Source organism: Saxophila tyrrhenica, assembly GCF_035928015.1.
Source record: "Saxophila tyrrhenica strain CCFEE 5935 chromosome Unknown scaffold_16, whole genome shotgun sequence".
In the NCBI taxonomy this organism is placed as follows: domain Eukaryota; kingdom Fungi; phylum Ascomycota; class Dothideomycetes; order Mycosphaerellales; family Extremaceae; genus Saxophila; species Saxophila tyrrhenica.
The window spans coordinates 538781-566628 of record NW_027041748.1 but is presented as its reverse complement, the minus strand read 5'-3'; the positions used below and the strand labels follow the sequence as shown (position 1 = coordinate 566628).

The window sequence follows — 27848 nt, the reverse complement described above, 5'->3', positions numbered from 1 at the left end:
TGGTCGAAGCAGCCAGTATGTCCTTCTTCGGCTTTGACACCAACCTGCCGCGCGACCGACAAGGACAAACGGGCGGACAGAGCATGTTCCAGCAGCACGACCCTTTCGGCGGCTTGAGGCGAGAGGATGCGGGCAACCAAGAGTCTCTGGACTTCGAAGACACCTACGATGGCCTGGGTCTGAACCTGGACGAGTCGGGAGACACTTTCAATGACGACACGTTTGGAAGTGAAGAGCCTGTCACGAGGCAAGATGTGGGCAAGGACTTTGACTTCGCTGGACAGACGAGCCGGATGAGAGGCGAGCTGTTGGAAGAGGAAGCGCTGCATCATGCCCGCCAGCCAATGCAGTATGCGCAGCCGTCTAAGCAAAAGAAGTCGGGTTATGAGGCGTACCGAGAGCCAGAATACATCCCCAAGCTGGAGGCAGATGCATCGATATGGGGCAAATTGAGCACCAACAACAAGAAGCCGGCCGAACAGCAGGCAAAGCAAGATAGCTCGGCGAGGAAGATGATGAGCGTGGAGGAGGTGGAAGCCATGATGCGCTCTCAATCCAGGCCGACACCGCCTGTTCAGGACACGGAGAGGCAGAGCCAGGGTTTGAGGGACATGCTTGGTGTGGGCTCCCCTGGCCCAGCGCCTCCACAACAGGACCAGACACGGCCACCTGTCCAGATCTTGCAGAGACCTCAGCAGCAGCAACAGCCGCCACAGCAACAGCCTCAGATGCAGCAGCCAATGCCTGGTTACAATCAGCGCGCACCACAGATACTGCAGCGCCAGCATACTCCCCAGCAGCAAGGCCGGCCGCAGTCGCAAGACTTTCAAGGCCAGCCTCCCTACCCTACTCAACAGCAGCATCCAGTGCAAATGCCCATGGGAGCACCACCAGGCCAGCCTCAGCAGCCACGTGCGCCCATGCAGCCTGTCTCGCACAACCGCGGCCCGTCGTACAATGGCCCTCCAATCACCCAAGCACAGCAGATGATGAACATGTCAAACGAAGAACGCGAAACATACCTCGCAGAAGAAGCCAAGCGGGCCAAACGAAACCACAAAATCTTCCTACTCAGCAAGAACAATGGCTTGATGACGCCTCAGGACAAGAACTTTATCACGCGCATACAATTGCAGCAACTGTTGACTGCCACTGGTGGCGTCGACAATGCTATGGGAAGTGAGGAGCAGCTGGCTGAGGACTTTTACTACCACGTCTACTCGCAAATCCGTGCTCCTCCAAGGAGTGGGCCAGGTCAGCCATTGAGCCATTTCGCACAGACATATCTATTCCAGACTGGCAGTCGCTACGGCCATGGGAGGAATAGGAATCAGCCCAGAGGTGGCGACAACCACGTCCAGCGCATGGAGCAGCAGGTCGCTCGTGCTGTAGAAGCAGCCAAAGCGAGACCAAAGAACAAGAGCCTCGTTGTCGAAGGCTCTCTCGGCAAGATTGCTTTCAGCAACTCCAAGACTCCACGGCCGCTGCTCAACCTCAAGCGCGCGGACTCCGAAAGCAGGATGCGACCTGCACGCCAAACCACCGTCGCCGATCGTAAAGCAGCTTTGCGAGACGTCGAACACCTCTTCACCTCCCTCATGATCCTTGAAGACCACGAGCGCAAAATGCCTGAGCCGCCTAACGAAGAGAGTCCTCCCGACAAGATCGAAGGCCACATCAAGTGGCGCACCGAGCTGCAACACCTCAACCAGAATCTCTGGGAAGCGACAAAGGTCATGGAACCAATCCAGCCAAAGTACGTCTTTCCTTCCCACCTACTCATTGTGCCTCCAAGCTGACGACTGCCAGCCCCACAACACCCCACCCCTTCATCGCCCTCCTCGCCCTCTCCAAATCCAAAAAAATCATCCCCCGCCTCTTCCGCCACCTTGACGACCAACAGCGTCTCACCATGCTCACCCTCATCGTCATCCACCTCGACTCCCTCGACGTCGTGCGCGACGCCTACCCGCCCGCGGACAACACGCCCCTCCCCGTCCGCGTGCGCGAGGAAATCGCCCTCTTCGACGCCTGCATCATGCCGCCGCTCTTCAACTACGTCAACGAGGCGCGACTAGAAATCATGGTCGGGCTCCTCGGCCTCGTGCTCGAGCGCGTACACGTGCAGAGCATCCTGCGCACGAGGATCGGCGTCAGCATGCTCACCATGCTCATCTCTCGCGCCGAACTCGTCGCCGGCTCCTTACCACCCAACGCGAACCAAGACGACAAGCAGCAGTGGCAACAGCTCTACTCCCGCTTGTTCGACACCATCGAACCCGTGCTACCGTACATTTTCCCCACGACGACGAACGTGGCTGCCGCGGACGACGTGTATGTCTGGCAGTTCCTCGCGGCGATGGGGGTGGGCGCGAGTCCGGATCAGCAGCAGCGGTTGGTGTTGGGGGTGAAGGAGCGGGTGATGGAGACGGTTGGGGTGGCGAAGGGGTTGCCGCAGGAGTTGGCGGGGAAGAAGCTGGGGGAGGTGAATTTGTTTATGCGGGCTATTGGGTTGGATGTTGAGTTGCTTGGGTGATGGAAGTCGTGATGGAGGTGTGTAGAAAATAGGAGAAATGGATTTCACGACCACCAACCACTGGGTAAAAAGGCGAGGATAGCACATTTCATTCATCACGTATTAACCATTCGATCTACACACTCAACCCCTCCGACTCGGCCTAGCATTCTTCTCCCTCCTCTTCCCCTTCTCCCGCCTCAACTTCCTCACATCCTCTACACCCCTCAACTCACTCTTTCCCTTGCCCTCCCCACCCCTCTCCTTCGCCGCCGCCACCCTCTTCTTCCTGCTCTCGTAATCATCTCGATACTTATCCGCCCGCTTCGGCGCCTTCTCCTGCTTATGCTTGAACCGCTTCCCCTCCCCTCCACCTTGCGCAAAATGCGCCCCGCTCCGCTCCATTTCTCCAACCTTCGGTAGCCGAGCCACGCGATTCGCTTTACGCCACGCGTCGAAACGGCCAGAGCGGAAGGAGGCGGGGAGTTTCTGTCCGCTCTCGCCGCGGATCATTTTGGTGTTGCTCTTCGAGCCGTCGTCGTCGTGGGCTTTGGAGACGTACTTCTTGCCCTTTTTGTCCCAGCGGAGACCGCGGGAGCGGGAGGGCTCGGCGAAGGATTTCGACTCGTCGTTTGTGAGGTCCATGGTGGCGTCTGCGGCGGCGGAGACGAAGTTGGACGAGTTGGTGCCGCCGGAGGCGACGCCGTAGCCGCGGTCTTCGGCGAGGTTGAGGGTGGTGGGCGTGTAGCCCATGAAGTGTTCGGAGTCTTGGTAGGTGGTGGACTTGGACTTGTTGCTGGGATTAAAAGGTTTGGTAAAGGTGAGGTCGAGCTCGTCTTCGGAGGCTTCGTCCATGTCGACGTCCGGGCGGGTGAGCATGAGTTCGTCGTCTGACTCGACGTCGATGTCTGCGGTCCCGTTGGTTGGTGGAGCGTCTTCGAGATCCTCCTCGTCTTTATCAGCTTGGTGCTTGGGCTCTATTCTTGCCCTACGCTTCCGCATGATATCCGCAGCAGTGCTGCTGTTGCCTTTCCTGCCAATCTCAAACACAGTCTCCTGCGGTCTGAAGCCACTCACTCTCGCAAGCATATCAAGCCTCTGCTGTTCGGCGTCGGCGTCTTCGTCGGGCTCGAATAGCATATTAGTGCCTTTCGCCGTCTCGCCGTGCGCAAGCGGTCGGGCACGCTTGACACTTTCTGCAGACGCAGAATTGCGGGTGCGCAGATACTGCTTCTCGCCTTTGCCGGCAACTTCTCGAGTCGAGATAAGGTCTTCATCGTCTTCAATGATTTTGCTCACCTCTTCGCAGCAGCGCTCGACCTTGTCTCGAACCATGGCACCCACGACGATGTCGTTCTTGAACATTCCATCTTCTTTGCGAACACGTCCGACCACAAGTTTCTTGCTCAAGAACAGTTGCAAGTCCAAAAGGTAAGCTAGATCGTGTTCAGCAATTAAGCTGTAACTCCACCCGGCTTTACCGGCTCTCGCTGTTCGGCCGACACGGTGCACAAAAATCTTTGGCTGCGACGGGAAGTCATAGTTGATGACGTTTGCGAGCACTGGAATATCCAGTCCACGGGCTGCGACATCCGTGACAACAAGTATGTTTGTCATGCCAGTTCTGAAGTCTTCCACTTGCATCTTCCGGGCGGTCTGATCCAGAGAGCCATATACGTAGGAGGTAGCATAGCCTAAAGCTTTCAGTAGGCCAGCGAGGTATTCAACATGATGCTTGGTAGCAACGAAGACAACCGTGGAGTGCGGTGATGGGCTCTCGCCGGGCACTGGACCATCTGCGCCTCGCTTCCGCTTCTTGCCACCAGTCGTCTTTTGCTCTTTCAATCGTCGAGTTGCTTCGGTGGCTCCAGGAGGAATCTTTACGATATCCTGCAATATGTGCAACAGCGCACCCTCCTTCTCGGCACGCTTCACTGTGAAGAATGCACTCTGCAGCTCAGGCGCCATCTTGCTTTCTGCATCCAGGCGAATGAGCTTCGGGTCCTGTAAACCAGCTCGTGCAAACTCCACAAGCGACTTCGGCAGCGTAGCGGAGAACAACAGTGTCTGACGGGAAGGAGGCAACGAGTGCATGATCTCGTGCAGTTGCGCCGCAAACCCCATCTCGAACAGCCTGTCTGCCTCATCGAAGACCACATACCGCACGCTTGAAAGCTCCAAGCGCATCTCGACTTTAAGATGCTCGAATCGGCCGGGCGTGGCGATAATTATGTCCGGGTTGCTTGCCATACTGCTGAACTGTTCTTCGAGACTGTCACCACCTACCAACAAAGTAGTCCGCAGATCTGTGCCCTTGCTCATCTCCTTAACCACCTTCAACGTCTGCAGAGCCAGTTCGCGGGACGGCGACAAGATAGCAGCTCTCGCGCCAACCTTGGCCGAATGCGACTTTAGCTTCTCGATCATAGGAATGACGAACGCCGCCGTCTTGCCAGAACCCGTCCTCGCCATGCCGACGACATCTTGTCCATCCAGTATCATCGGTATAGTCTTCCTCTGGATCGGCGTTGGCACCGTAAAGCCCTTTCGCTGGATCGCCTTGAGCAGATGCGCGTTCAAGCCCATAGACTGAAACGCTCCAGTCTTCTTCGCCGCCTTGCCATCGCCTTTGCGGTTGACAGCGGCCTGTGTCGCGGCGATGAAAGCCTCGTCTTCATCTTCGCTTCCTCCATCTTGCGCGCTCGCCTCGTCTTCCACGCCAGCATCTGAAGCTGCTTCGCTGTCCGAGGCGTATCCTGCTCCTTTGCCAAATAGTCCCTTGGAGATGTCGACCTCATTCTCCGAGAGCGCTGGCGACGCTGCTCTGTGCATCTTCACTTCTGGCTTAGAGAATGTGTACATGTATGTCGACGTTCAATCTGGAACTTTTCTCGGTCTCTCGCTTGGCAGGGCGGGATCTTTCCGCGAGCACTTTAGCTTTCGCGGGGCAGGCGCGTTTGCCTGGACGCGTGCTTCAACACCAATTTGAATATCATCAACACTTTGAACCACTCCAGCTTCCTACTGATACGCACCTCGGACCAAGGACAGGACAACATACGTTCATTGCACCCTCCGTCATGGGTCCGTCCTAACTCACCCCCGCTCTTCTCACCCAAGACTGATGAAAGATCTTAGACTACGGCTACACCACCTCCTACACCGCCGCCGGCCACAGCGACGGCGGCGGCTTCCTGCCCAACTCCCAAAACCCCGACTCCGGCGGCGGCGCCAAACGCAAATTCGGAACCGACACCCTCCGCCCCGTCACCATCAAACAGCTCGTCGCCGCCCATCACCCCTCCCCGGACGCCGAGCACTTCATCATTGACTCCGCCGAAGCAACACAGGTGACCTTCGTCGGGCAGATCCGCAACATCAGCACCCAAACTACCAACGTGACGTACAAGCTCGATGATGGAACGGGGATTATCGAGGTGAAGATGTGGAAGGACAACGATGCGCCGGACGAAGGCCGAACGGGAGGACTGGTGGAGCAGGGGTACGCGAGGGTGTGGGGACGGCTGAAGGCGTTTGCGAATAAACGACATGTCGGGGCGCAGATCATTCGGCCCGTGGCGGATTTGAACGAGGTGCAGTACCATTTGCTCGAGGCAACGGCGGTGCATCTACACTTCTCGCGTGGGCCGCTGGAGTCGATGCAGGCAAAGGGTGGTGCTGGGGCAGCGAACGGGGCGAATGGGGCGGACGGGACCGATGGAGGGTATGCGGGGAATAGCGCGGCCACGACGATACCGGCGAATTTGAGTCTGCGGGCGAAGAAGGTGCTGCATTGCATCCAGAACGCGGTGCAGACGCAGGAAGGGTTACATGTCGAGCAGATCGCTGCGCAGACTTCGATGGATTTTGGGGAAGTGCAGAAGGCGGGGGATGAGCTGCAGAATAATGGGTTGATCTATACGACTGTGGATGATCTGACGTGGGCGTTGCTGGATGTGTGAGCGGGCATGGGCACGAGAGGAGCAAGACGAAAGAGCAGTTGCCCTCGTGGGCGAAAGGCATCTCGAGGGCCATTGACCAGACGGTTTGTCAGCCATATTGAGGACCCAGCGGGACTACCACCGTGAAGGACGGGACGCAGGTCCTCCTGTCCTGTCCGGCCTGACCCCAACCAGCGTCCAGCTGGAAGTGGCTCAAATTGTCGCTATGCAGATTAACGAAGCTAGAGGGAGAAGTCCATCCTCCGTCGCCTATGTTTGCCCCTCCACACCAACACCAAAGAGATACCTTACCTACCCTTGCTTGCAGCTCGCTTCCACTCGCTTCCGCCGGAGACTCTGCACTTGCAGCCTCGTACCTGCATCTTTCCAATCTCGTCATCGACCGAGCTGACAGCTTGAGAACCATTCTTTACTGTAGCCAAACCATTCCATGGATCTGGTATCGAACACGATATGAAAGATGAACAGATTGATTGAATCGTCCGGAAATAGCCATTTCGATATTGCACGTGCACGATCTGATCCTGATCCGCGCACTGATGTTCATTCATCTCAGCGACCATCAGCCGAATCGGAGAGCACGCAACAAATTTGCCGACGACACCTTGACGCCTCACGCTCACGTCCCGCGGCGGGAGGTGCAGAAGAAGGCTTTTTCGCTGTTGAGCCGCATCTCGTTCAAGCACTCGGGCTGCCTTCGTATCCAGCTTTGCTTTCGGAGAATATATTTAGCCACAACGGTTGAAGTTATACCACTGCCAGACTTGATGGTTGTCTTCAGATTTTGGCATTTGTTGACAGAGAGTGCAAAGTGTGATGGTCATGAGACCTGTCTTTGTGATTAGTATTGGAAGCCGAAGGAGTGCTCCCTCTCATCTGGTCAAAAGCAAGAAGAAGAGGTGGAGTCTTGGAAAGTGCGGTTCAGATTGAGCTAGCACTAGGGCAAAACTTAGACTTTGGCGCCAGGGCGATCTCCGACTCTCCGATTTCAACGTCAGCCCGTCAAAGGCCATCACAATGCATACCCGCCCTCCCACATTGGCAACAGTAATACCGCCCCCGCGCCGCCTATATCGCCAGGCCATGTCTCGGGACTCAGCCCGTCACACCCCCGTGTCTTCGTCCGCAACTGCAGGCCTGGCAGAAGGGCTTCGGACTCTGCTACCTTCGGCTCTCCATCTTGCTGCACGTCGACCTCTAATCCTTGATGAGATCTCCGTAGTGCGTCGGAGATCTGGCTGCTACGCTTCGCGGGCCGCGCTCAGAAGGTTACCGCGCATGCCGGTGTGGTGGTTTGGAGGCCTGTCGTTGACGTCGTTGGATGACTCGACCCCACTGCCCGTTGCGTGCAGAAAGCGGGTTCCCAGCTGGTGCGGGTCCGCGTTAGCATCAGGCTTGACCTACTCCACGGCCTTCTTCAGAAGCATCCTTGGCACCGTGGTCCAGCGCCTCGGTTTGGGGCCCACTGGGCACAGGGGCTACTCCATTGCGGTTGCTCACCGAAGCAGTGCGGATTCTTCTGGTTGGTACTTGACTGAGCGCAGGTACGATCATCCCTGTATGTATCCAAGCACAAGCTGTCGCCGCGGAGTGGCCCGGCTGCTCTCCGAGTAGGAGGGAGCTCTACAGGACAGATCTCCTCGACCGCCCGCCATTCTCGGCGGTAGATCTGCATCTGGGGACAGCTATCTCGCCTTTACCAGCCGGGCGGTTATTAGGCATCTAGAGAAGATATGCGGAGCTGATCTACCAAAGACTGTCTATGAATTGTGTCTCACCCCAGGGTTGACAGCCAAGGCTCGCGGACCGCGAATGGCTACAATGTGGGTGAGCGCAGTGACACGCTCCGCTGAAGAAAGAGAGAACCTGCTGTATTTGGAAAACTGACTCGGTTAACAATGTATACAAGCAAATCACCAGCCACGGAACTTTATAGGTATTGACAGTTTGCAGATCAGTACGACTGTGGCTTCGCAACGACTTTTAGGGTCCTTTGCTCTATTCTTGCATATGCTCCAAGCTTTTCCGAAATGGAGGCCAGCCGACCCGTATGTTTCGGAAGCAGCACCTCAGCACCGGACACTTGACTGCTGCGAGTGTTGCGATTTTGATGATTTCTTCCTGGCTTACGCATGTGAATACTAACACACTGCATACCGTCAATCAATTCTTCTCGGATTTAGTGCCGTCGTCGTACCAGCCCAAAATACAACAACTTTCTACTAGCCAACCAAAGTTGGGCTCGTGAGCAGAGTCGATCACACCGGATTGATATCGAAGGCAACGGATCTCAACCACTGCATCCTGTTTTTGGCCGCGCGACTACTACTCAGCAAAATTCAGCATCAACACACTGCTAGATGAACGACATCGCCATGAATCGTTGAAGCGGCACAGTCGAAGACACCTCAGAGCGCTCTTAACAGACATCCATTACCAGGCGACTCAAGGAAGCAATGAGTGTGCAGACCGCGACCAACCATTTTGCTCTTTTCCCGCATCTGGCAGTGAACGTCCCGGGTTGCAATCGCTCGACCAAACGCAAATTCGACGCTTTCTTGGGGACGAGTGCTCTTAGAAACATTCAATATCCTTCTCCACCCATGTCAAATCCGCCTTCACCACCTCGCCAACCACCAACATCTACTCAGCCTGAGATCGTGAGCTCTGCGCCTGGCGAACCTTTGACCTCTGCGCCCGTTGTACCTTTCACTTCGGCGTTTTCGTTTCCGCCATCAATTCCTCCGTCATACGGACCGCCTGCTGGAGCACCCCTTGGACCATCGCCTTATGCGAGCAACTACCCATATCCTACGACATACCCTACGCAGCCTGGACTATATCAAGGGGCCGCACCCGTCGTTACGGGAGGGTACGGTGCCTCTGCAGTTCCTGCACCTCTGGGAGTGAGCTCTGCTGCAGGACCAGCGGGGTCCACGTTAGCTCGTCCAGCGCGCAAGTCTAAAGCGCACGTCGCATCTGCGTGCATCAACTGCAAGCGAGCTCATTTAAGCTGCGACGTGCAGCGCCCTTGCGCAAGGTGTGTAGCCTCTGGCAAGCAGGTGAGTATTATGGTTAATGGACAAGGTATGGGTGAATTCAAGCTAATGCCGACAAGGATACTTGCTACGATGTCCAGCACAAGAAACGCGGCCGTCCAAGGCTACGCGAGGAAGGCGAATTCAATGTTGAACAGATGGTACGAGAGCCCGCAGCAGGATCGTCTGCACAAGCACAGGCTGAGGCTTCAGCTTCGAGACCGATCACCGGAACTAAGCATCGTCGGACGGAATCCCTGCGTTCGTTGCGGTCCCAGGCCAGCGAAGGTTCGTCGCCTTCGAGCATACCAACGCCAATGTTCGCGCCAGCTGGCATGATGCTACCGCCACCGCCTGCGATGCCGCCTCCTAGCAGAGAGCTTGCCCCGTCGGAGATTCCGACCGCATACCTCGATCTTGATCTACGAGTCATCAGAGCCAACGAGCCGTTTCAATCGATACTAGCGGGAGGCCGGAACTTGAATGGTCAGCATCTTAGTGTTTTCACTGCGCCGGCAGACGAAGAGTCTTTTCAGGCCATCCGGAACAATCTACGAGCGGAACGAGAATTGATCGATCCTACTTTCATGCCACCCATACTGGAGCCGGGTCAAGACCCACTGCAGAATGTCTCGGAAGCTGACTTGGACCGGCTGTCACAACCGTTCGCTGACCGCACATACACTTGGGCACGCAATCAACCTGGTGCGCCTGCTGAAGCTTTTCCTGCCCGCGTCAGGCTCGCGAAAGCACATGTATATTTCGTCGCCGTTACACTTCCCACTTTTCGTCCGCGGCCTCCAGCAGCACAAGGCTACGTGTCTCCCACCGCTATGAGGGCGGAGGCACCGCGACAACCGATTGCTCAACAACCTCTACAAGCTCCACAATATCCGCCGCCGAGCTATGGCTACCTACCACCGCCTTCTGAGCGAAGCACGTTCGGCCAAGGACCATCACCAAGTCCTCGCGCTCCACCTCAGTTGGCAAGCCCGTTTACACCCTATCAAACTCTGCAACCAAGCCAACAGCTCCCTCCACCCTTTCCAGCCGGCCAGCAGCCGACCATGGAGCTACCTGCACTAGCCTCGCCCTACATCGGTCGCCCAACATCCCAGGAGCCAAGCCAACAACGTGAACCCCCCGTCCAGCTAGCACCATTCCTTGGAGCCTCCGCTGCGCAAACCTCGGCGCAAGCTGGGTCGTCGAGCAGCAGTAGGCCTGAGGAGAGTGCGACGCAGCAGCGAGCAGCATCCGATGATGGTGATGACGATCAGGAGACGCCGCGGAAGAAGCGACGCGTGGGCATTGAAGATATAATACAGTGATCATGCGACCAGAATACAACGGGAGAACACAGCACCGTTTCCAAAAACAGTAATGATGTGAACGATAGCATGCAGAGAAACGACATGGGGTAATGATCTGCTTGCTATAGATGGGAGCGCCAAAAAGCGGCCAGGAGGATCCTTGATTTAATCAGAAGCTTTCAACAAGGCACGACATAGTCGAGAGCGAGGAGAAGCAATGTACAACAGGCGGCTGGCTGAGGTCGCCAGATATGCTACAGTACTTTCTGATGATACCCAAACACGCCTTCGCTGTGCCAATATAGCTATTATACAAAACCCGCTATGCCATACACTCCACCACCTCACGCAGGCTGCGGTTCAGCGACTGTCGACGCCGGCCTCTCCGGCAACTGCGTCGTCTGCTCAGAATCACCACTAGGCGTCGCCGCCCCGTCCCGTGCATGCCTCCCATTCTGCTGCGGTTGTGGCCGATTCGACTCCCCAGGGAACAACTCCGGCATCAAACCAGGCAAAAACCGCTCCAGCCTCGTCCACGTCTCACTCCACAGCTGCCTCTGCTGCTCCGTCTGCTCCTTCGACTCGTCGGAAGGCGGAATCAAATAGCCGCCACTACTCATCACCAACAGAATATTCTTCAACGACTCCGGTACAGCTTCCACAAGCATGTCGCTCTGCCCGCTGTTCATCAACCGATCCATGATTGTCAGGATCTTGACCCACAGATCCAACACCCCCTCCCATTCGCTGAGCAGGACGAGGTAGTGCAGGAAGATCTTACACAGCAGCTGCGCCGCCTGCACGCGCGTCTCGCTCATGCCGTGCGGATCGGTCTGGTAGACTTCGGGTTTGAGCAGTTGGTTGATGAGGGGGAACAGGACTTCGGAGAAGATGTTGGTCCATTCGTTGTGGTCGGGGGACGCGAGCTCTTGGGAGAGCAGACAGCGTTGGAGGGAGGTGAGGGCTTGGTGGCGGACTTCGCGGCAGGGGTTACAGCCTTGGGTGGCGAGGCAGCGGAAGACGGGTGACCAGTAGGCGCGCCAGGCTTCGTTGGTTTCGAGGTGGGATTGTTCGATCAGAGAGGGGACGCGGCTGGCGAGCTGTGAGACTAGAACCAGAGCTCGTGTGGCGCGGATGACGGCTTCGTTTTTCTTGGGCTTCTTTTCTGGAGGGGGCTGTTGCTGGCCTCGCCGCGGCGCTTGCTCTCGCTTCTGCTCATCCCGAGCGCCCACACTACCCGCTGTTGCAAATGCGTTGAGCAAAGAGACGGCGGCCTCGTAGTTGTCCGCAGTAATGGCCGAGCTAGAAGGGTCAGCAATAGACTCTGCGATCTGGAACGCCAGCCCAGCGGCATCTGGCTGTGGCTGAAGCGTGTGCAAGACAGCCCAGAAATCTGGCGAGGTGGCCATCTCGTTCTTCAGCTCTGTTGGCCCGCTCATGCAGCCGTAGACGCCTTTGAGGATTGGCTGAGCGCACTGCTTAAGTAGGTTGTCCCGGAAGCTTGAGATGGCATGTAGTACGACCGGCGCTCTGATGTAGCCGTGATCGTTGCTCGCGCGAAGAAGCGCCAGGAGGTAGAACACAGTCCGGCTCAGAGCGACCGGGTGCAGTCGATCGGCGTCTGCTATGACGGCTTGCAGGGCACCCGCGACGTCCGAGCCAAGGGCAGTAATCGTCTCCTCGTCTCTCAATGCTAGTATGGTGGCGAGCTCCAGCACGTAAACAACAGCTGGGTCGTACACAGGAGCTTCCGATCCAGCGCTCTTAGTGCCATTGGCCCGGAGTGGAGTCGGCGCAGGCAGCTCTGGCTTGACAGCTATCACCCGAGGACTGTCGTGCTCCGGTAGATGCGCCAAGAGGGACATTGTCAGAGACTTTAAGCTTTCTACTGGCAGCTCGCTGACATTGCCCAAGATCTCTTCAAATCGGCAAGCATTGATGCAGTCGACAGTGCACAGGGTCGCTTCGATCTCTTGATCATTCGGTTCGGGAGGCTCATCATTCATGACGGAGCTGACATAAGATGTAAAGGCAGAGAAGAGGCCGACTTCGTTAGACTTGTCGTTGCGCTCGATGACCTGAGCGGGCGATTGCAGAGGTATGGGCGGAAGGTCGAGGTCTCTGGAGATCGATGTGAAGGAGGTCGGGACGAGTGAGTTGACGAAGAGGTTGATGATAATGCGAACGATCTGTCAAGATATTAGTAGACGGCCAAGATGGACACCTTACGCTTCTACTTACGTGCGTCCAACCATCTCTGATAGCCACCTCGTTGCCATTGATGATCCTGAACAAGACAAGCGTCGCCAGCTCCGCCTTGTTGTCCCGGCCGAAATCGACAGCAAACTTGCTCACCATGATACTCTTACCACTCGCCTGAATCTCAGTATTGAGCGAGGTGCTCGGCGGTGCCTCAGTTGCAAGCGTGCTGATCTTCGCTAGGCTCAGAATGATGTGATCTAGACATTCGCTGATATTGTATCGTGCAGCGATTTGTGCGCATTGGTTGTAGCCTGCAATTACCCTCTGGAAGACCGCGTCTTCTGTCGCCGACACAAACACGTAGTTGAGTGTAGCGATGATGGGACGCCATGTCGCGGCGAACATGTCAGCGTCGTAAATATTGGTATCGCAGATGACGAGGTTTTCTGCTGTTGCGGTCTTGACCAGCAGCTCTTTCCAGGCATGCTCGAAGGCATGCTTGTTGTCATGCTCCTCCGGAAGCACAATCTCACGGGATTTGATCGCATCGTAGATTTGCTGCAGATATTCGGGGTCGAAATTGCCTCCGCCGTTGACGTCTCTCAGGTTGCGTGAGAAGTCCTGGAACTTCATGCGATTCTGGTCTTTGACGTTCGGGTTGTATTGGTCCGTGTTCAGCATGATGATAGCGTAGGTCAGGATGAAGAGGGCGTCCTTATCAGCGATTTCCTTTGGCTGTGCAGAGGCGAAGTACTTCTCCGCAAATACCGTGACGATGCGTTCGATCAGCTGCGATTCGCCAGGCAATCGGAAAGTGTTGAGCAGTTGCCGCAATGCTTCATCAACACGCAGGCCACGGAAGTCGAACAGATCCATGAAGGCATCTAGGATCGCATCGTTGGCTTTCTTCGATATAAAGTCACCCAGCACTTTCTTGTCGATGCGTGTCGTGCCCTTCAAGAAGCTCGTGACAGCATGCGGGTCGTTAGGGTCCAAGATAATGCCTTGTGCTGCGAGGAAAGCAATGCCGCCCTTCGGCGACTCATTGAACTTTGTCGCACCGCGGATGATGATCTTCTTCCGAGTTCTTTGCTCACGCAGTGCTTCAGCGTCGCGCAAGCCCTCAGTTGTGGGCTCACCATCAAGTCGCTCGGCAATCCACTGCACGTAGCCTAGAAGACTGTCCAAACAGAGTGGAGGAACATTGGTAGTGCTCCAGGTAGCAGAATCCGGAAAGGCGTTGCGCGACAACAGCCCGACCATATCCGTACAGAGATCACTTCGGTCGATCTCGCAGTCATAGTTGACGAACAGCTCAGCCATGTATGAAGGTATTCTGACCAGACCGCCGACGCTCTCAACCATTGCTTCACGAGCATCAGGTTTTCGAGAGCCTCCTTCCATGCCGAGCTTCTGTCGATCTCGCACAGGTACAGGTGTGGACCGTCCACTAGCAGTTCCAGAAGCCGGTTGCTGCTTCACCAAAGCAGGCGCATGAGGCACGCCTCGGTACAGGCTCGAGTCAATGTTGGGCTCGTCGGGTATAGGTACTCGAGGATGTAAGCAGGCCACCACATAAGAGAGGAACAGCTCTTGCTGCAGCTTCAGCACGCTGCGGCAGGTTGCCAATAATGTGCCAGCAACACGCAGCGACTCGTGGAGGATTGCAATATTCTCTGACCGCACCAGCTGGAACAGGTTTCGGCACAGGGTGTCCTTGGCCAGAGAGGCCAACGATGGGTGGTTGGCAATGCTGGGTCCAGCCACTTCAAGAGCAACGTTCACTATCCGGAGAGCCATCACTCGCAGCGTATCGGTCCGTTGTCGATCATGAGGATCCAGCAGGTCCGCCAGCACTCTGAACAGCTCTCGGATCGATGGCAGTCCATACGGCCTGACATCAGTCGGGTCCTCGTCTTCCGCCAACGGCTTCGAAAGATCCAGCTGAGAGCCATTCACATCCATACTAGGTCTGCTCGACTGAGGCTGCCCAGGCACCTCCAAGCCCACCGGCCTCATCTTCTGCATCTTCTCCGGCCCGATGTCACCGTTGGCAGACGAGTCAATCTTGGCAGCGTCCATATCCTCTTGTGTGACTTTGCCATCCATATCTTCCATGTTCTCGCCCCCTTGCTCCTCGAACTCCGTTTCCAGCGTCTTCAGACGAGCGAAAATGACTTGACACATGGTCACCATGCTGATTTCAGCACTCCTCCGCAGCACCTCGCTCATACGCAGATGGCAGCAGATCGAAAGCGCACACTCCATCATCTCGCACACACTCTGGTCTCCGAGCACATCGCCAGACGCTCCGCAGATCATGTCCTCCATAAGTTTCAATATCCGCAAGAAAACCACCTCGTCGCTTGGACTGTTGTCACCCTCAAATCGACAGTGCGTGACCGTAGACGCCAGTAGCTGCATTCCATAGCTGAAGTTCGGATTCGAGGGATTAATGATGTTGTACGACAACATCTTCGTGATCGCGATCAAAGCCAGACTCGTAATCGGTGCTGTCGTACTGCTACTCCTGATCACCTGCAAGAACGGCTGCAGCAGCGCCGGAGCATCAAACGCCTGTATATCCTTGCACTGCTTCAAGTCCGCCCTCAGCTTCGCGAAAGCGCTCATCAGCGGGTTATCCTGCATGCTCTGCCCCTTCTTCCCTCGAAGGCCCCATCTTGACTTGAGCGAGCCATCGTCTTCGATCAGGTCGATCTTGCTGCTCGCCCTGTTTCTCTCGTTGCTCGATCCTTGTTCGTCAGAGGGAGACTGGCGCAAGGTGCTCGAGGATCCGAGGATGGAGGAGATAGAGGAGTGTGCCCATCGCGCGTGCTTGCGCATGGCGCTCGTGACTGTGATGCATTCTGTGACCACTAGAGCGACCGGGTCTATGGCCACGGAGATGTGGTTGCGCGGGTGCGCGGTCTCGGTGTCTGCCATGGCTGGTGAAGTCGTCCGGTCGTGGTAGGATAGATGTACTTCGAATCTTCGTCCCTTTGCGGCCTCAGTGTACGGAATCCATGAATGCCTTTATTGACCCTTCTTTGCTGGACTAGTGCACTAATCAGGACAGCGAAGAGGCCACAAAGGCTTACTGGGGCATTCGAAAGAAACCAGGTGTTGTCAACATTTAAACTCGAAGTCCGAGTTAAGCAGCTCGTGTCAAAGCTGGGGAAGCACGCGGTTCGGCCTTGGCCTGCCGAAGTGAACGTTGCGAGTAATAGAGTGCTCCGTACCTCCTACCTCCTATGCGGAATGCGATGAACTTGAAACTTGTTGGTGGAAAGAATAGCATTCCAACATCTGCACATCCTATCGACAATGAACGCCTCCAGCGCCAACGCTAAACCTCGTCACACGTAGGCCTCCTCAAGAAGACATGGAATCGTCATCGCCATTGGCATGGTTGTTGGCTGCATCTAGCCTGATGGGAGATGGCAGTACCGTAATCTTGGCTTCCATCGCCTGTGTCTCCGCCCACGCCCTCGCACGCACGAGTGACCTGATTTTGGCTTCAGTCCTTTCACCCCTCGACTCCAGGATGGCCTTGTTGATGTCCGACGCCACCTTCTCCCTCAACTTCACATCGAGCAGCTTTTTGAACTCTGCAGGCATCTTCTCCGGTGTGTAGACCATCAGTGCCATGGTCTCCTCTAGCGCCGTGAGGTACCGAGGATCTGTCGGTGCGCGAGGAGACAACTGTTCGGTGGCGAATGTGATGGCGGGCAGAAAGTCCCGAGCAGCTACAGTCTTCTGGGCGGACTGCTTGTCGAGGACGGTGCGGATGATTTCGATGAGTTGCAACTGTAGGAGTTGGAAGTGCAGTTGGGGGTTAAGGTCGAGGATCTAGAAGCATCAGGCATGGTCAGCGAATTTGCCTCTAAGCGCATGATGGCTTAAAGAAGGTGCTCTTGTATTTTGATCATACTGAGGACTGAAGTGTGAGTTGCATATCATCAACACCCGCCCAGAAGGCAGGTGATTATGAGTGGTGCATGAAAACTGGATGTAATCATATCAAAGCAGATGTAAAGCATGTTCTGAACTCACCTCAGGGTCAATCTCATTCACCATGCCAATAGCCTCTTCAATCCGGCCTGAGTGTATGGCATTCCGCACCCTCACTCTCTCTCTAATGCCCTCGACATCGGTGGGCTGGCACAGATTCGACTCTTGCGCGAACTTCTCAGCTGCGCCTGGGTAGCCCTCGGAGACCAGGTAGTCCATGATGACCCAGTTGATGTCGCTGTGAAATTTGTTCGAATCAGCTTCTACCTTCTCCCACTGCCTGAGCTTGTGGCACAGAATGCTGATATGATCGTGAGGTGGTGGGGAGGGGCCCCGGTTCCAATCCATGGCGATACCGATGCTCAGTTGTCAAGAAGTATGTGTTTCTCCTCATTGATGTTCGGAGAGATTCCCATCTTGTATTCAATCATCATAGCAGGAGCGGTATGGACGGTCGCAGCAGTCGCGCTGCGTGGGGTAGGAAAGGGTGGCGGCATACCTCTTGCTCGGCTTCATCTCCTCCACCTTCTTCTCGAAAGAGTAGGGAGAATGCATGGTGTGTGGGGGGGATGGTGATATGGTCGAGGAGCTCTGAAGAGGTGTTAGGATGCAGAGAATGCCGGCGGTTTGGAACTTGATGCTGACAGGTGACTTGAGGTAGCCTTACCATGTCTCGAAAGAATGTATTATGGCGGGCATGTCTCAGACCAGCTGGATATGACCATGGTTCATCTCATCGTTCGTGTGAAGAGGATCTCAACGAGCTCGAGCGAAGTGTGCTCTCGAGGTTTACTTCCGAGATTAGACCGATATGCCTTGGCGCTCCTGTGGACCTCACGTCTTCCAACAATTCCGATTCTGTCTTCACCATACTCATCGTTTCCCTTATGTGCTAAGATGAGGACCATCGTAGTAGCAACTACGGATCGCAAGAAGTCTATCCGATGAGCACGGCACCCACGCAGCGGGCACCGAGCTCCGCCAGTCACACGAGCAGCGTTCTCCCTGCTCAGCGAGCCCAATATGAGCCACCGTGGCAGAACACGTCCATCATTGGGATAGCTGGTTCTTCAGGATCCGGCAAGACCTCGCTCTCTCTTGCTATCATCAATGAACTCAGCCTACCATGGGTTGTCTTGATGTCAATGGATTCATTCTACAAGCCTCTTACGCCTGAGGAGAGCGCCGCGGCCTTCCGGAACGAGTACGACTTTGACGCACCAGAGGCCATTGACTTTGATGTCTTGGTTGAGAAGCTCAGGGACATCAAGTCAGGGTTTGTGACCACGACGATGCCACTGTGCCGGCTTAGCTGACGTATGTGTAAGCAAGAAGGCAGACATTCCGGTCTACTCGTTCGAGAAGCATGCCCGGCAAGAGCACTCCAACACCATCTACTCGCCTCATGTCTTGATCCTGGAAGGTATCTTCGCGCTGCACGACCAGCGGGTACTGGACCTGCTGGATCTGAAGATCTTCGCCGAGGCGGATGGTGATCTGTGTCTTTCTCGAAGGCGTGAGTCTTCCACTGTCCTCGTATCCGTCCCTGCGCTGACCTGGCTTGCAAGCAAGTCTTGCGCGATGTGCGTGAGCGAGGCCGAGACATTGAAGGTTGCATCAAGCAGTGGTTTAGCTTCGTCAAGCCGAATTTCCATCGCTATGTCGAGCCGCAGAGGACTATTGCAGGTATGCTGCATTTCTCCTTTCCTCTTGCCAGATTTCCTGCGCGAGCTCTCGTGATGAACAACAATCATTAAGCATAGTTCAACCGAACATCATTGAGGACAACTATCATCGATTCATCTTCTGACCGAGCTCTCTTCTCTTCCCTACACATTTCTACGTGCTCTTGGCTATGACTGACCAAATGCATCAGACATCATTGTACCTAGAGGCATCGAAAACAAGGTTGCGATCAGTAGGTCACACCCTCACTTGCTCCCTCGCGATAACTGACATGCTTGCAGGCATGGTCTCCGACCGTGTGCACAAGACATTGCACACCAAGTCGAAACTGCACCAGCAGGAGCTTCGCCGTCTTGGCAAAGTGAGCGAAGACGCACCACTCTCGAACAACGTGACGATACTGCAGCACACAAACCAGGTCCGCGGCATCAATACGCTGCTGATGGATCCTGACCTGCCTCGCGAAGAGTTCATCTTCTACTTCGACCGTCTGATCGTGATGATGGTCGAGAAGGCGACCGAGCGAGCACTGGCCTTTACACCTTGCAAGATCGACACACCAGTCTCAGGTCGATCTTACCAAGGTCTACATCTCGAAGGAGAGGTCAGTGCCGTGGTCGTCTTAAGAGGGGGTTCCTGCCTTGAGACCGGCCTCAAGCGAGTCATACCCGACTGCCGCCTCGGTCGAATGCTCATCCAAACAAACTTTCGCACCACTGAGCCAGAGCTGCACTTCTACAAACTCTCGGAAGATATCGCCGAGCATAAATGTGTGATGCTACTGGATCCGCAGATGAGCTCGGGTGGTGCGGCTCTAATGGCTGTCAGGGTACTGCTCGATCACGGCGTCAGAGAAGATCGCATTGTGTTCGTGACGTACTCCGCGGGCAAGATGGGGTTGAACCGTCTGATGAGCGTCTATCCGGACATCAAGGTGGTGGTGTGTCGGATAGTGGACGATCTGGAATTGAGGTGGGTTGAGGTCCGCTATTTGGGCTGTTGAAGCGATGAACATTACCGAAGGCTGGGGGAAGAACATTTGTAGAGCTTACTAATATACTGTATCAACACACTACATTGGAGACCGGCCGTTTGCTGCTCCACCCTGGCGCCCACATGGACACTCCCATCCACTCGAGCGAAGGCAGCTGGCGGACAAGACACTGCCCTGCGCAAAACAGTTTTAATGCGTGTGACGCAGGAAGGTGAAGGATCTCACGATCTGGTTTCATTTGGTTCTCTGAAAATTCATCCCAACATCGGAGTCGCCATGCAGCAAAGGGAGGCTGGCACTTCTGCACAGCTACCATACACGACCTGCTATTAAGGCTCACCGTGGACGTCGTTCTTCACTAACACTTCAGTCCTTCTGCTCATGGCAGACCCGAAACATCACATGTGACATGCACAAACCTACGCGATGTGATCTCGAATGAACCTCGCGTTACCACGATCTAACTCGACAGAACCACGACAACCTCACTTTGAACTGGCACAAAACCACTCCGTTTCAAGAACGTCGGCCAGGATCTAGGATCGCTGCATCAACGTTACTCAAACTACAATGGTCTGGCCTGCTGGCTATTGGCGGGTCTTTGAGCCGCTTGAGCGCAGAGTCAGATCAGTATCCCCAGATGACAGATCTTCCGACAGGCCATCGAGCGTAGCTAGCGTCAACGAAGGTGAAGGCACGGGAGATGATCAGGAAGAGAACTCTGGCGATGAAGAGGACGAATGCGACAGCGACGAAGAAGAGTTGAGTGACCTTGACAGCAGTGAAGACTATGACAGCGACTCCACCTATGTGGACAGCGACTCGGAAGACAGCGAGGATGGTGAAGTCGAGCGGCCGACGGCGATTGTGATTCTCCAAATCCCATCGCTCAAGCGCGAACAGCTCTCTGGCAAGAGAAAGTCTCGGACGGACGACGTCAACGACGACAGTGCGGCCGCTACGACGCGGGTACTGAAGAAGCAACGGAGGAGCATAGAGTGCGCCATTTGCTGCAGCGATCTTAAGATGGACAAATTCCCGGTGCTTCGACATGAAGGCTCTGTCGCCGACGAGCAGAGTGTCTGTTTTACGTGTTGGGAGAAGCACATTTCCTCTACCCTTCTCGCCAAAGGTTGGGACGTCGTGAAGTGTCTCGAATGCGATAAATTGCTGGACGAAGTAGAGATCAAGAAGCTGGCGAGTGTTGAGACGTACATGGACTAAGTCGATGTTCGCGATCCGCATTCTGCTGCACAGATGCTGACATCTAGTAGATGGCTAGACAAAGCAGCGAAAGCGTACAGGGAAGGCGATGAGGAGTTCCGCGCCTGTCCCTCCGCATCCTGCAGTTGGGGCTGCTTCTTCTTCACCAACGAGGACGGCAACATCTTTGCTTGCCAGCTGTGCAAGTACCGCTGGTGCGTGGTCTGCGAAGTCCCAATGCACGAAGACCAGACCTGCTCCGCCTACCAGGCACGAGTTGCCAGAGAAGAGAAGGCGAGACGCGAGGAGCTGGCTGTACAGAACACGGCTTCCGAGAAACTGGTCGGTAAGAGTTCCAAGGCTTGTCCGGGCTGTACTGCGAGGATCGAGAAGATCAGTTGGTGCGACCATGTGAGGTGTAAGTCGAGCAACCCTACCTCCAGGTCTTCAAGAAGGGCGTTTGTGCTAACAATGATTCCAGGCCGGCGATGCCACCATCAGTTCTGCTGGTTGTGTTTTGCGGCGTACGGTGGGAAAGGGGGCATTCTTTCCGAAGGCAACAAGGCTCACGAGAAGTCTTGCAAGCACTATGCATAGAGGGGGCGTCTCGACCTAGGGACGCGAGTTCGTGTTCTAATCAGTAGTACCACTGTAGCACAACAACACTCTCCCCATCGGAGAACTCTGATCAGCTCATCCACACGTCCAAAACCTCTCATCCATCCCCCCTGTCGTATCATCCGAGCAAACACTCTTTGCACGTCTTGGTATCACCCCCCGCCTGCCATATCTTACAAAGCCAACCCCGTCCCATCACCCGTCCATCGATATAGAGCCAGCACCTCGCGCCTGCGCAACTGCTGCTCGCCGAAATCCTCGACCATCCGGCCGCGCACCTGCGAGAGGGCCGAGCGCATCACTTTGCGGAAATTCCTCTGCGTGTACATCGTTAGCTTGAGACGTTCACGAAATAAGTGAGGGGGAGGATATACCTGATACTCGGTATTGAGCGTGACGACACAGGCCTCATGCGCTCGGACGATACTCTCGCACGCTTTCACGACACTCGGACTCGCCTCGCCTTGCAGCTTGTCCGCGATCAGAAGCAGGAGGAAAGATCCCTGCAGCAAGTAAATGCCGAAGAAGAACGGCATAAAGCTCAAATCCGGATCGTAGTCCAGGATCTCGTTTATAGCCTCCGCAGCCGACACTGCGTGCCCGGTGGCCGAGATGAACGACTGCGACGAGATCCAGAGGTCGTTGTCGTCGAGCAGGGAGATGGGATCCCACTTCCCGTTCAGCAGGATGTGGAGCGTATGCATGAGGTGCGTGGCGTAGGCGACGACGATGCGGGTCTGGAGCGTCGCTTCCGTCATGCGGTGGGAGGTGCTGGTGCCGACGGAGTTGTTGGACGGGCTAGGCTCTTCGTGGTGCATGCCTTCGCCGTTGGGCGCGCCGTCGGTTGCTTGCTTTTGTTCGTGGCCGGGGCCGGGGATGTTTTGCGCTTCGAACTCTTTCAGGCTCTGGCCGTAGGCGTCGAGTTGGGCTGTGATTTCGTGGGCGTGCGCGTCCCATTCGTTGCCGTTGTTGCGGACTCTCATGCCGAATCTGGGGTGGTTGCGAGCGTGGTTGAGATCTACGATCTCGCCGAGCATGGTCATGAGTGGTAAGAAGTAGCCAAAGATGCCGTGGCCGGTGCACTCGAAGGTAGGCCCAGCTCTGCGGTAGTAGCTCGCTTCCGGTCGGTTCGGGTCAGGGTAGTAGTCGCCTGACTGCCAGACCATGTCGTTCTCGGGTTGGAGTAGACCATCGCACTCAATGTCCAGAAGGTAGAGCGGCCGGTTGTAGCAAAGGGCCAGATGTCGGTCGACAATGTACAGCAACCACCAGATCCTTCTGCGCTCTTCCCGTTCCTCTTCACTCGCCATGCCAGGCTGGTTGCCGTTCGGTGGGCCTCCAGGCTGAGGCGGTGCTCCCATCGATTCTCCGTTGGCATCCATCTGCCCATCTCCAAGGTCGTTATTCTCGTCTTGACCCAGATTGGTCGGCAGTTCTCGTCCTAGCTTCAGCTCACGGGCTAGCGACCAGGCAGAGTTCCACCATCTTAGACTCGCTGCCTTGTACTCGCTTGCAGACACCACAGTCGCCAGATGTATGTATGTGGCAACGTCGTCCAGCTGACCAGATGCGCCCGGCGACCCGCCTTCCATCTCGAGCGCTTGTCCTGGCAGAGCAACACCAAAACCGCCCAGAGCAATCCCGTTCATCACAGTGTTGCCGCTTGCGCCTGGCGTGCCGTCGGCGGGCGTGTGAATCAGCGGCTTCAGTAGTCCCACTGTGAGTTCGAGCAGTTTCTGACAGATCTTGCCTCTCGCAGAGGGTGGTGAGGTCAAGAACGGAGACTCGCTTGTCTGGGCCGCAACCCACAGCATACTGGCGAGAAGCGCAGGACTGCAGATTCGTGGATTGTTCGGTCGAAGGAAAGAACGCTTGCGGAAAATGTAGCCAAGGATATAAGGCGATTGAGGTTGCATGAACGCTGAGGAGGTGCTGGAGAAGTACAGTTCGAGAAGATCGCAGGCCAGGCCGATGGGTATAATCGCAGAAATGTGAGGTAGTAATGGTCGTAGTACAGGATACCGTAGCACCTGATTTGAAGGTACTTGCTGCAGGCCGGGGTATAATGCCGCAGATGGCGACGGCAGGGATAGCCATCCAGGTGATCCAGCAACTGGAGACTGGCCTAGGAAACCACCAGCAGAAATCGGTGACTCTCCCATCTGGAATGGTTGGCCAGGCACACCAGGTTGACTGCCAGGCGATGGAACAGCATACGGACTCTGGCCGTAGCCGGTGATGGTGCCGCCTTGGATCATCTGGTTCGGCATGCCGGTGACACCATTGTGGAGGATGTTGTTGCCCGCGACCGGTGCCGCAGGATGGAGAATGCTCCGATGGTAGTCGTCAATGGAGCTGTTATACTGATCCATACCGACGGGCATGCCGCTCCGATCAGTCATGCCCACACTAGGCAGCCGTGGCGTAGACATGTCTCCAGGAGGTTGCTGCTGCATCGGCGGCATCCTGGCGTGCTGCATCTCACCGCTGTGTGGATCGTGCTGATGGTGATTTAATTGCTGTGGCTGCTCGATACTCGTCATAGGCGGGACGTGTCCATTAGGAATCTGATGCACGCTGGTCATGCTATTCGTGCGCGGTGGCGGTGGGAATCGAGGCTGCTTGAACTCGCTGCTCGACCGTCGTCGCTTGATACCCCGCTGCTGTTCCTCGAGCTGTACCGTGCCGTCGTCCGAGTTGTCGTCCACCGGCGAAGTCGGACTGCCGTCCTTGTCGTCGCCGTGAGCAGCGGCCGCCGCTTGCTGCGCAGCGATATCCTTTCGTGAAGCCTTGCCGCGCTTCTTCCGCTCCCTCGCGTACTCACACGTCAAGCCAAACTCCACGCAGTGAGCGCATGGGTGTTTGCCGTCGCATTTGGTGCGCAGCTGGTTGCACTGGTCACACGCACGACTGATCCTCCTCCGCACCGTCTGGCTACTCCCACTTCCCGCCCTGCCAGCTTTACTGATGCTCACGGATTCTCTGCGGGCGTCCGCCATGCCGGAAACACTCACGCCATCAAAGCTTTCCCGGTGTCTCATTGGCGGCTTCGAGCTGTTTAGCGACTGCACGCCCTGCTGTTGCGCTTGCTGCTGTTGTTGCTGCTGTTGTAATTGCTGCAGCGCATACTGTGAACCCTCCGCCAGCGTGTCCAGGCCAGAGTGCGACATGTGCTGCGATGGCATGTAGCCGTGGGCGATGAAGGTGCCGTTGCCAAACTCGGGCGAGTATGAATGGTGGGTTGACAGCATTTCGGCGGCGAGTCGGCGGTCGGTAGTTGGGAGCGTTGTGGGGAGGCTCTGAGGGAGCTCGCTCTTAGGCTCGATCGTCTCGCTTACACTCGGTGATCATGAGAGATGAGGCGTGCATGTTACAACAGAATAACAATCGTACAGTCGTTCCATCCAGTCGTCAGTATAGAGACACACTATGCAAAGAAGAGACAGCATGCCGGGAGACGGGGAGGAAAGAGGTTGGTCGGGCAGATGACACGATGACCGGCGCAGCTCGATTGGAACAGAGACAGTGCAGCAGCGGATCGATTGACGGCCAGAATTAATTACCTCTCTCAATCAGACTCGCGACTCTCCACAGCACCATGCTCTAGCGCGGGCCGCTCGAGGGTCCCCGCAATCACCATCGTCTTCCATCTTTCTAGCACGTCCACACACCCCGGGGGAGGCCTGCGCTTCTGCACCTGCGAAAGCCTGACAGGGGGGCCCTCACATCACGATGCCCTCGCTGCCGTCTCCTGCTCGTGCTCCTCCGCGCCACTCCCGCTGACCTGCCTGCGATTCGCGTAAAAGATCTGCTGCCCACGAGACAGTTGCCTCATCCTTCCCTACCCCCGAGAAGGCTCTGCGCATATGCACCACCCTGACGCACCACCTGTCCTAGCGTCCTCGTGCGCGCCAGGTACGCTGAGCAGCCATCTAGCAAGCACACCAGACCTCTCACTGCAGCGCCTCGGCATGTCCAGCTGTCGAACGGAGCAGCAGCTCGCCAACCCGCCCAGCCAAACGACCCTGGAATCAAGCACGAAATGGAGCAAAAAGCCCGTCCACACTGATCGCCGCGCAACCCAGCCAGATCTAGTCCCTCCCACCGGCTAAAGTCCTCGGGACCTGGCGAACAGCCACACGCGGACTTGCGGGAAGGAAGGGGCCTGCCTGCAATATCGTTGCCGAGCCTCTCTTTCCTTGCCCAAACGAAATCTTCTTTTGCGACATCGTCGTCACCCGACCGACTCTCAAGTACCGTGCCGTACGGTACTGTTCGTAACACGGCTCCCAATCCCGCCCACCCTTTGACAAGTAGATCTCTACCTCTTCCACGTGGCTCTGCAGCCTCTAAATTGCGCATTCCAGGGCCTTCCGGCAGTTGTGCGACGCATCATCTAACTGTCTATGGCCGGTGTCACCGCTGGTGGATGGATAGCGGGTTGGTTGCGGACGTGAGGATGTGCATTGTGATGCGTGCAAGCACTGGATCTGGAATGAATGCATGCAATGCGAAAGTGCCGGGCGGGCGCACACAAGCGAGATCAGACTACTGTATAGAAGAAATGATCGCGAGATGATGCGTCCCAATGCTGCTTTGACAGCGGGTTCGCGCCCCTGCAGGGTCGACGAGGTGGTGATAATATTAATAAGGCCGCGTGGGAAATGTCTTGCTTCAGGACACGAGCGCTCCGAGCCTCAGATAGACATCTGTACGAGCAAGTAATCCTGATCTTGAAGGAAATATCTGACACTCGTGATCTTTCACAAAATCTTCACTCTGCAGACTACACCTGCCATCCGTCCGATCAACCCAGAAAACCTTAGTAGCGACATACCACTACTGCACACGCAGTGGGTCAATACTCTGTGGGGAGTCCAGAGCGAGCACATGCACAGCATGCGCGGTACTTGACAGCGCCACACCGGTATTCATACTGCAAGCGAACACCTCTTTGTGGAGTTCGCGTGCAGTGGCCGCGGAGCTTATTACATGAAGCATCACGTGAGCCACTCTACTCTACAGCTCTCCGCCTAAATTCGCCCAGATCGCCAGGAGAAGATTGCGGGAAGTAGAAGGGCTCGCTTATCGGACGTCTTGACGCATTAACGAGACGATGTTTTTGCAGGGTTAGGGATGTTTGGAATGGTTCGGGGGAGACTACATGCCTCCCCACTCGATACAGAATGATCTCACGCCCCGGCTCGTTTCGTCCCCAGACTTCGCGGCACCCTTGTCCCTGCCTTCACCACCTTCTTCCTGGCCTCCGAGCAGGAAGCCCTTCTTTACCCCAGTCCCAAGACGTCCGCCAGTGACGAGGTCGAGTAGGTCAAACTCTTGATCCCAGTCCATGCCGTTGACCAGGAAGTGCGAGTGGAAGCGGAGCGGGTCTCCGGGGTACGCCATGTACTGGCACCCGAAGCGCAATCCGGGCGCAAGGAAGTAGCCTTGGTCGTGCAAGTACCGGAAAATTGGATAGGACTGTGGCGCGTCTGGGGCGTCCACGTGGGTTGACTCGCTTGGCGGGGCTGCAGATTGTAAAGGAGGGTACGATGTCGTTGGTGTAACGAAGAAGGGCTGAGGCTCAGCTGACCTCGCGTTGTGGGGAGTGCTGGCTTTGCACAGAGCTGCTGCTCCTGGCGAGTCGAAGAGTGTCTCGTCGTCCGGGGTGTCATTTGGTTGGATCGTGGAGCCTTCAGACGAGCCTCCTTGACGTTTCCTACGGTCTGATCTGGGTTTCAGCATATCCTCGGGCAGATCATTCCAATTCTCCGTGCCCAGTTTCTCCAGCGTAGCCTTCTTCCTCTGCTCGCTTTTCCTATTCTTCTCACCAGCAGCAGCAAGTCCTTGCTTTCGCAAAGCGGCTTGATAGGCTCTTCGCTCTTCCGCGCTCATCCCATCCTCGAGGAAGGCTCGACGATGCTTCGCGACATCATCCACGACATATGCCACACGCTTCTCTACCAGCAACCGTGCCTCCTCCGGCAGCAACTCAAGCGGCAGACCAGAAAAGACATTCTGCTGAGGCGCTTGCGGGAGACCGCCGATCAAGACGCCGCAGATGTTGTGCTCTCGTCGTAGGTAGGTGACCGTGTCGGCATCGTAGACGAGGTACCGCTGCGCGAGCTTGAAGATGGGGAGCGGCTCCTGGACGGTGGGAGAATCGGACGTGGTGGCCATGCTGGTTGCCCGAAGGCTTGTGATTGTCAGCGCAGTCTCGCTGCTGGGTTTGTTCGCACAGAGAGTGAAGGGTTGGAATCATTAAGAGCATAGCAATTTATTCGTCAAGAGCGCGTTGGCTTCAGGGGA

The 27848-nt window shown here is 56.0% G+C and overlaps 10 protein-coding genes across 10 annotated transcripts; 5 read left to right on the top strand and 5 right to left on the bottom strand.

Annotated features, from left to right (window-relative positions):
• Nucleotides 1-17: 17 nt before the first annotated feature.
• Nucleotides 18-2536, top strand: PAT1 (DNA topoisomerase 2-associated protein pat1; the record flags this gene model as incomplete). Its single annotated transcript, XM_064806350.1, has 2 exons — nucleotides 18-1756; nucleotides 1810-2536. The coding sequence occupies 2 exons, from the start codon at nucleotides 18-20 to the stop codon at nucleotides 2534-2536; spliced, it is 2466 nt and encodes an 821-aa protein (XP_064655676.1).
• Nucleotides 2537-2659: 123 nt separating this feature from the next.
• On the bottom strand, nucleotides 2660-5347 carry DBP10 (ATP-dependent RNA helicase dbp10; the record flags this gene model as incomplete). Its single annotated transcript, XM_064806349.1, has 1 exon — nucleotides 2660-5347. One exon carries the CDS (start codon nucleotides 5345-5347, stop codon nucleotides 2660-2662), a length of 2688 nt encoding a protein of 895 aa, XP_064655675.1.
• A 248-nt stretch (nucleotides 5348-5595) lies between these two features.
• Nucleotides 5596-6477, top strand: ssb2 (Replication factor A protein 2; the record flags this gene model as incomplete). Its single annotated transcript, XM_064806348.1, has 2 exons — nucleotides 5596-5599; nucleotides 5654-6477. 2 exons carry the CDS (start codon nucleotides 5596-5598, stop codon nucleotides 6475-6477), a joined length of 828 nt encoding a protein of 275 aa, XP_064655674.1.
• A 2603-nt stretch (nucleotides 6478-9080) lies between these two features.
• Nucleotides 9081-10843, top strand: LTR77_009118 (uncharacterized protein; the record flags this gene model as incomplete). The annotated part of the gene is made up of 2 exons (XM_064806347.1): nucleotides 9081-9539; nucleotides 9617-10843. The coding sequence occupies 2 exons, from the start codon at nucleotides 9081-9083 to the stop codon at nucleotides 10841-10843; spliced, it is 1686 nt and encodes a 561-aa protein (XP_064655673.1).
• A 326-nt stretch (nucleotides 10844-11169) lies between these two features.
• On the bottom strand, nucleotides 11170-15970 carry GEA2 (GDP/GTP exchange factor for ARF; the record flags this gene model as incomplete). The annotated part of the gene is made up of 2 exons (XM_064806346.1): nucleotides 11170-13014; nucleotides 13067-15970. The coding sequence occupies 2 exons, from the start codon at nucleotides 15968-15970 to the stop codon at nucleotides 11170-11172; spliced, it is 4749 nt and encodes a 1582-aa protein (XP_064655672.1).
• A 429-nt stretch (nucleotides 15971-16399) lies between these two features.
• On the bottom strand, nucleotides 16400-17593 carry LTR77_009116 (uncharacterized protein; the record flags this gene model as incomplete). The annotated part of the gene is made up of 3 exons (XM_064806345.1): nucleotides 16400-16876; nucleotides 17081-17276; nucleotides 17538-17593. The coding sequence occupies 3 exons, from the start codon at nucleotides 17591-17593 to the stop codon at nucleotides 16400-16402; spliced, it is 729 nt and encodes a 242-aa protein (XP_064655671.1).
• A 389-nt stretch (nucleotides 17594-17982) lies between these two features.
• URK1 (Uridine kinase) lies at nucleotides 17983-19727 on the top strand (the record flags this gene model as incomplete). The annotated part of the gene is made up of 5 exons (XM_064806344.1): nucleotides 17983-18314; nucleotides 18367-18554; nucleotides 18611-18724; nucleotides 18915-18956; nucleotides 19006-19727. The coding sequence occupies 5 exons, from the start codon at nucleotides 17983-17985 to the stop codon at nucleotides 19725-19727; spliced, it is 1398 nt and encodes a 465-aa protein (XP_064655670.1).
• A 561-nt stretch (nucleotides 19728-20288) lies between these two features.
• On the top strand, nucleotides 20289-21518 carry LTR77_009114 (uncharacterized protein; the record flags this gene model as incomplete). Its single annotated transcript, XM_064806343.1, has 3 exons — nucleotides 20289-20929; nucleotides 20993-21339; nucleotides 21403-21518. The coding sequence occupies 3 exons, from the start codon at nucleotides 20289-20291 to the stop codon at nucleotides 21516-21518; spliced, it is 1104 nt and encodes a 367-aa protein (XP_064655669.1).
• Nucleotides 21519-21712: 194 nt separating this feature from the next.
• LTR77_009113 (uncharacterized protein) lies at nucleotides 21713-24790 on the bottom strand (the record flags this gene model as incomplete). The annotated part of the gene is made up of 2 exons (XM_064806342.1): nucleotides 21713-21856; nucleotides 21914-24790. 2 exons carry the CDS (start codon nucleotides 24788-24790, stop codon nucleotides 21713-21715), a joined length of 3021 nt encoding a protein of 1006 aa, XP_064655668.1.
• Nucleotides 24791-26699: 1909 nt separating this feature from the next.
• On the bottom strand, nucleotides 26700-27719 carry SEN34 (tRNA-splicing endonuclease subunit; the record flags this gene model as incomplete). The annotated part of the gene is made up of 1 exon (XM_064806341.1): nucleotides 26700-27719. One exon carries the CDS (start codon nucleotides 27717-27719, stop codon nucleotides 26700-26702), a length of 1020 nt encoding a protein of 339 aa, XP_064655667.1.
• Between the last annotated feature and the right edge of the window lie 129 nt (nucleotides 27720-27848).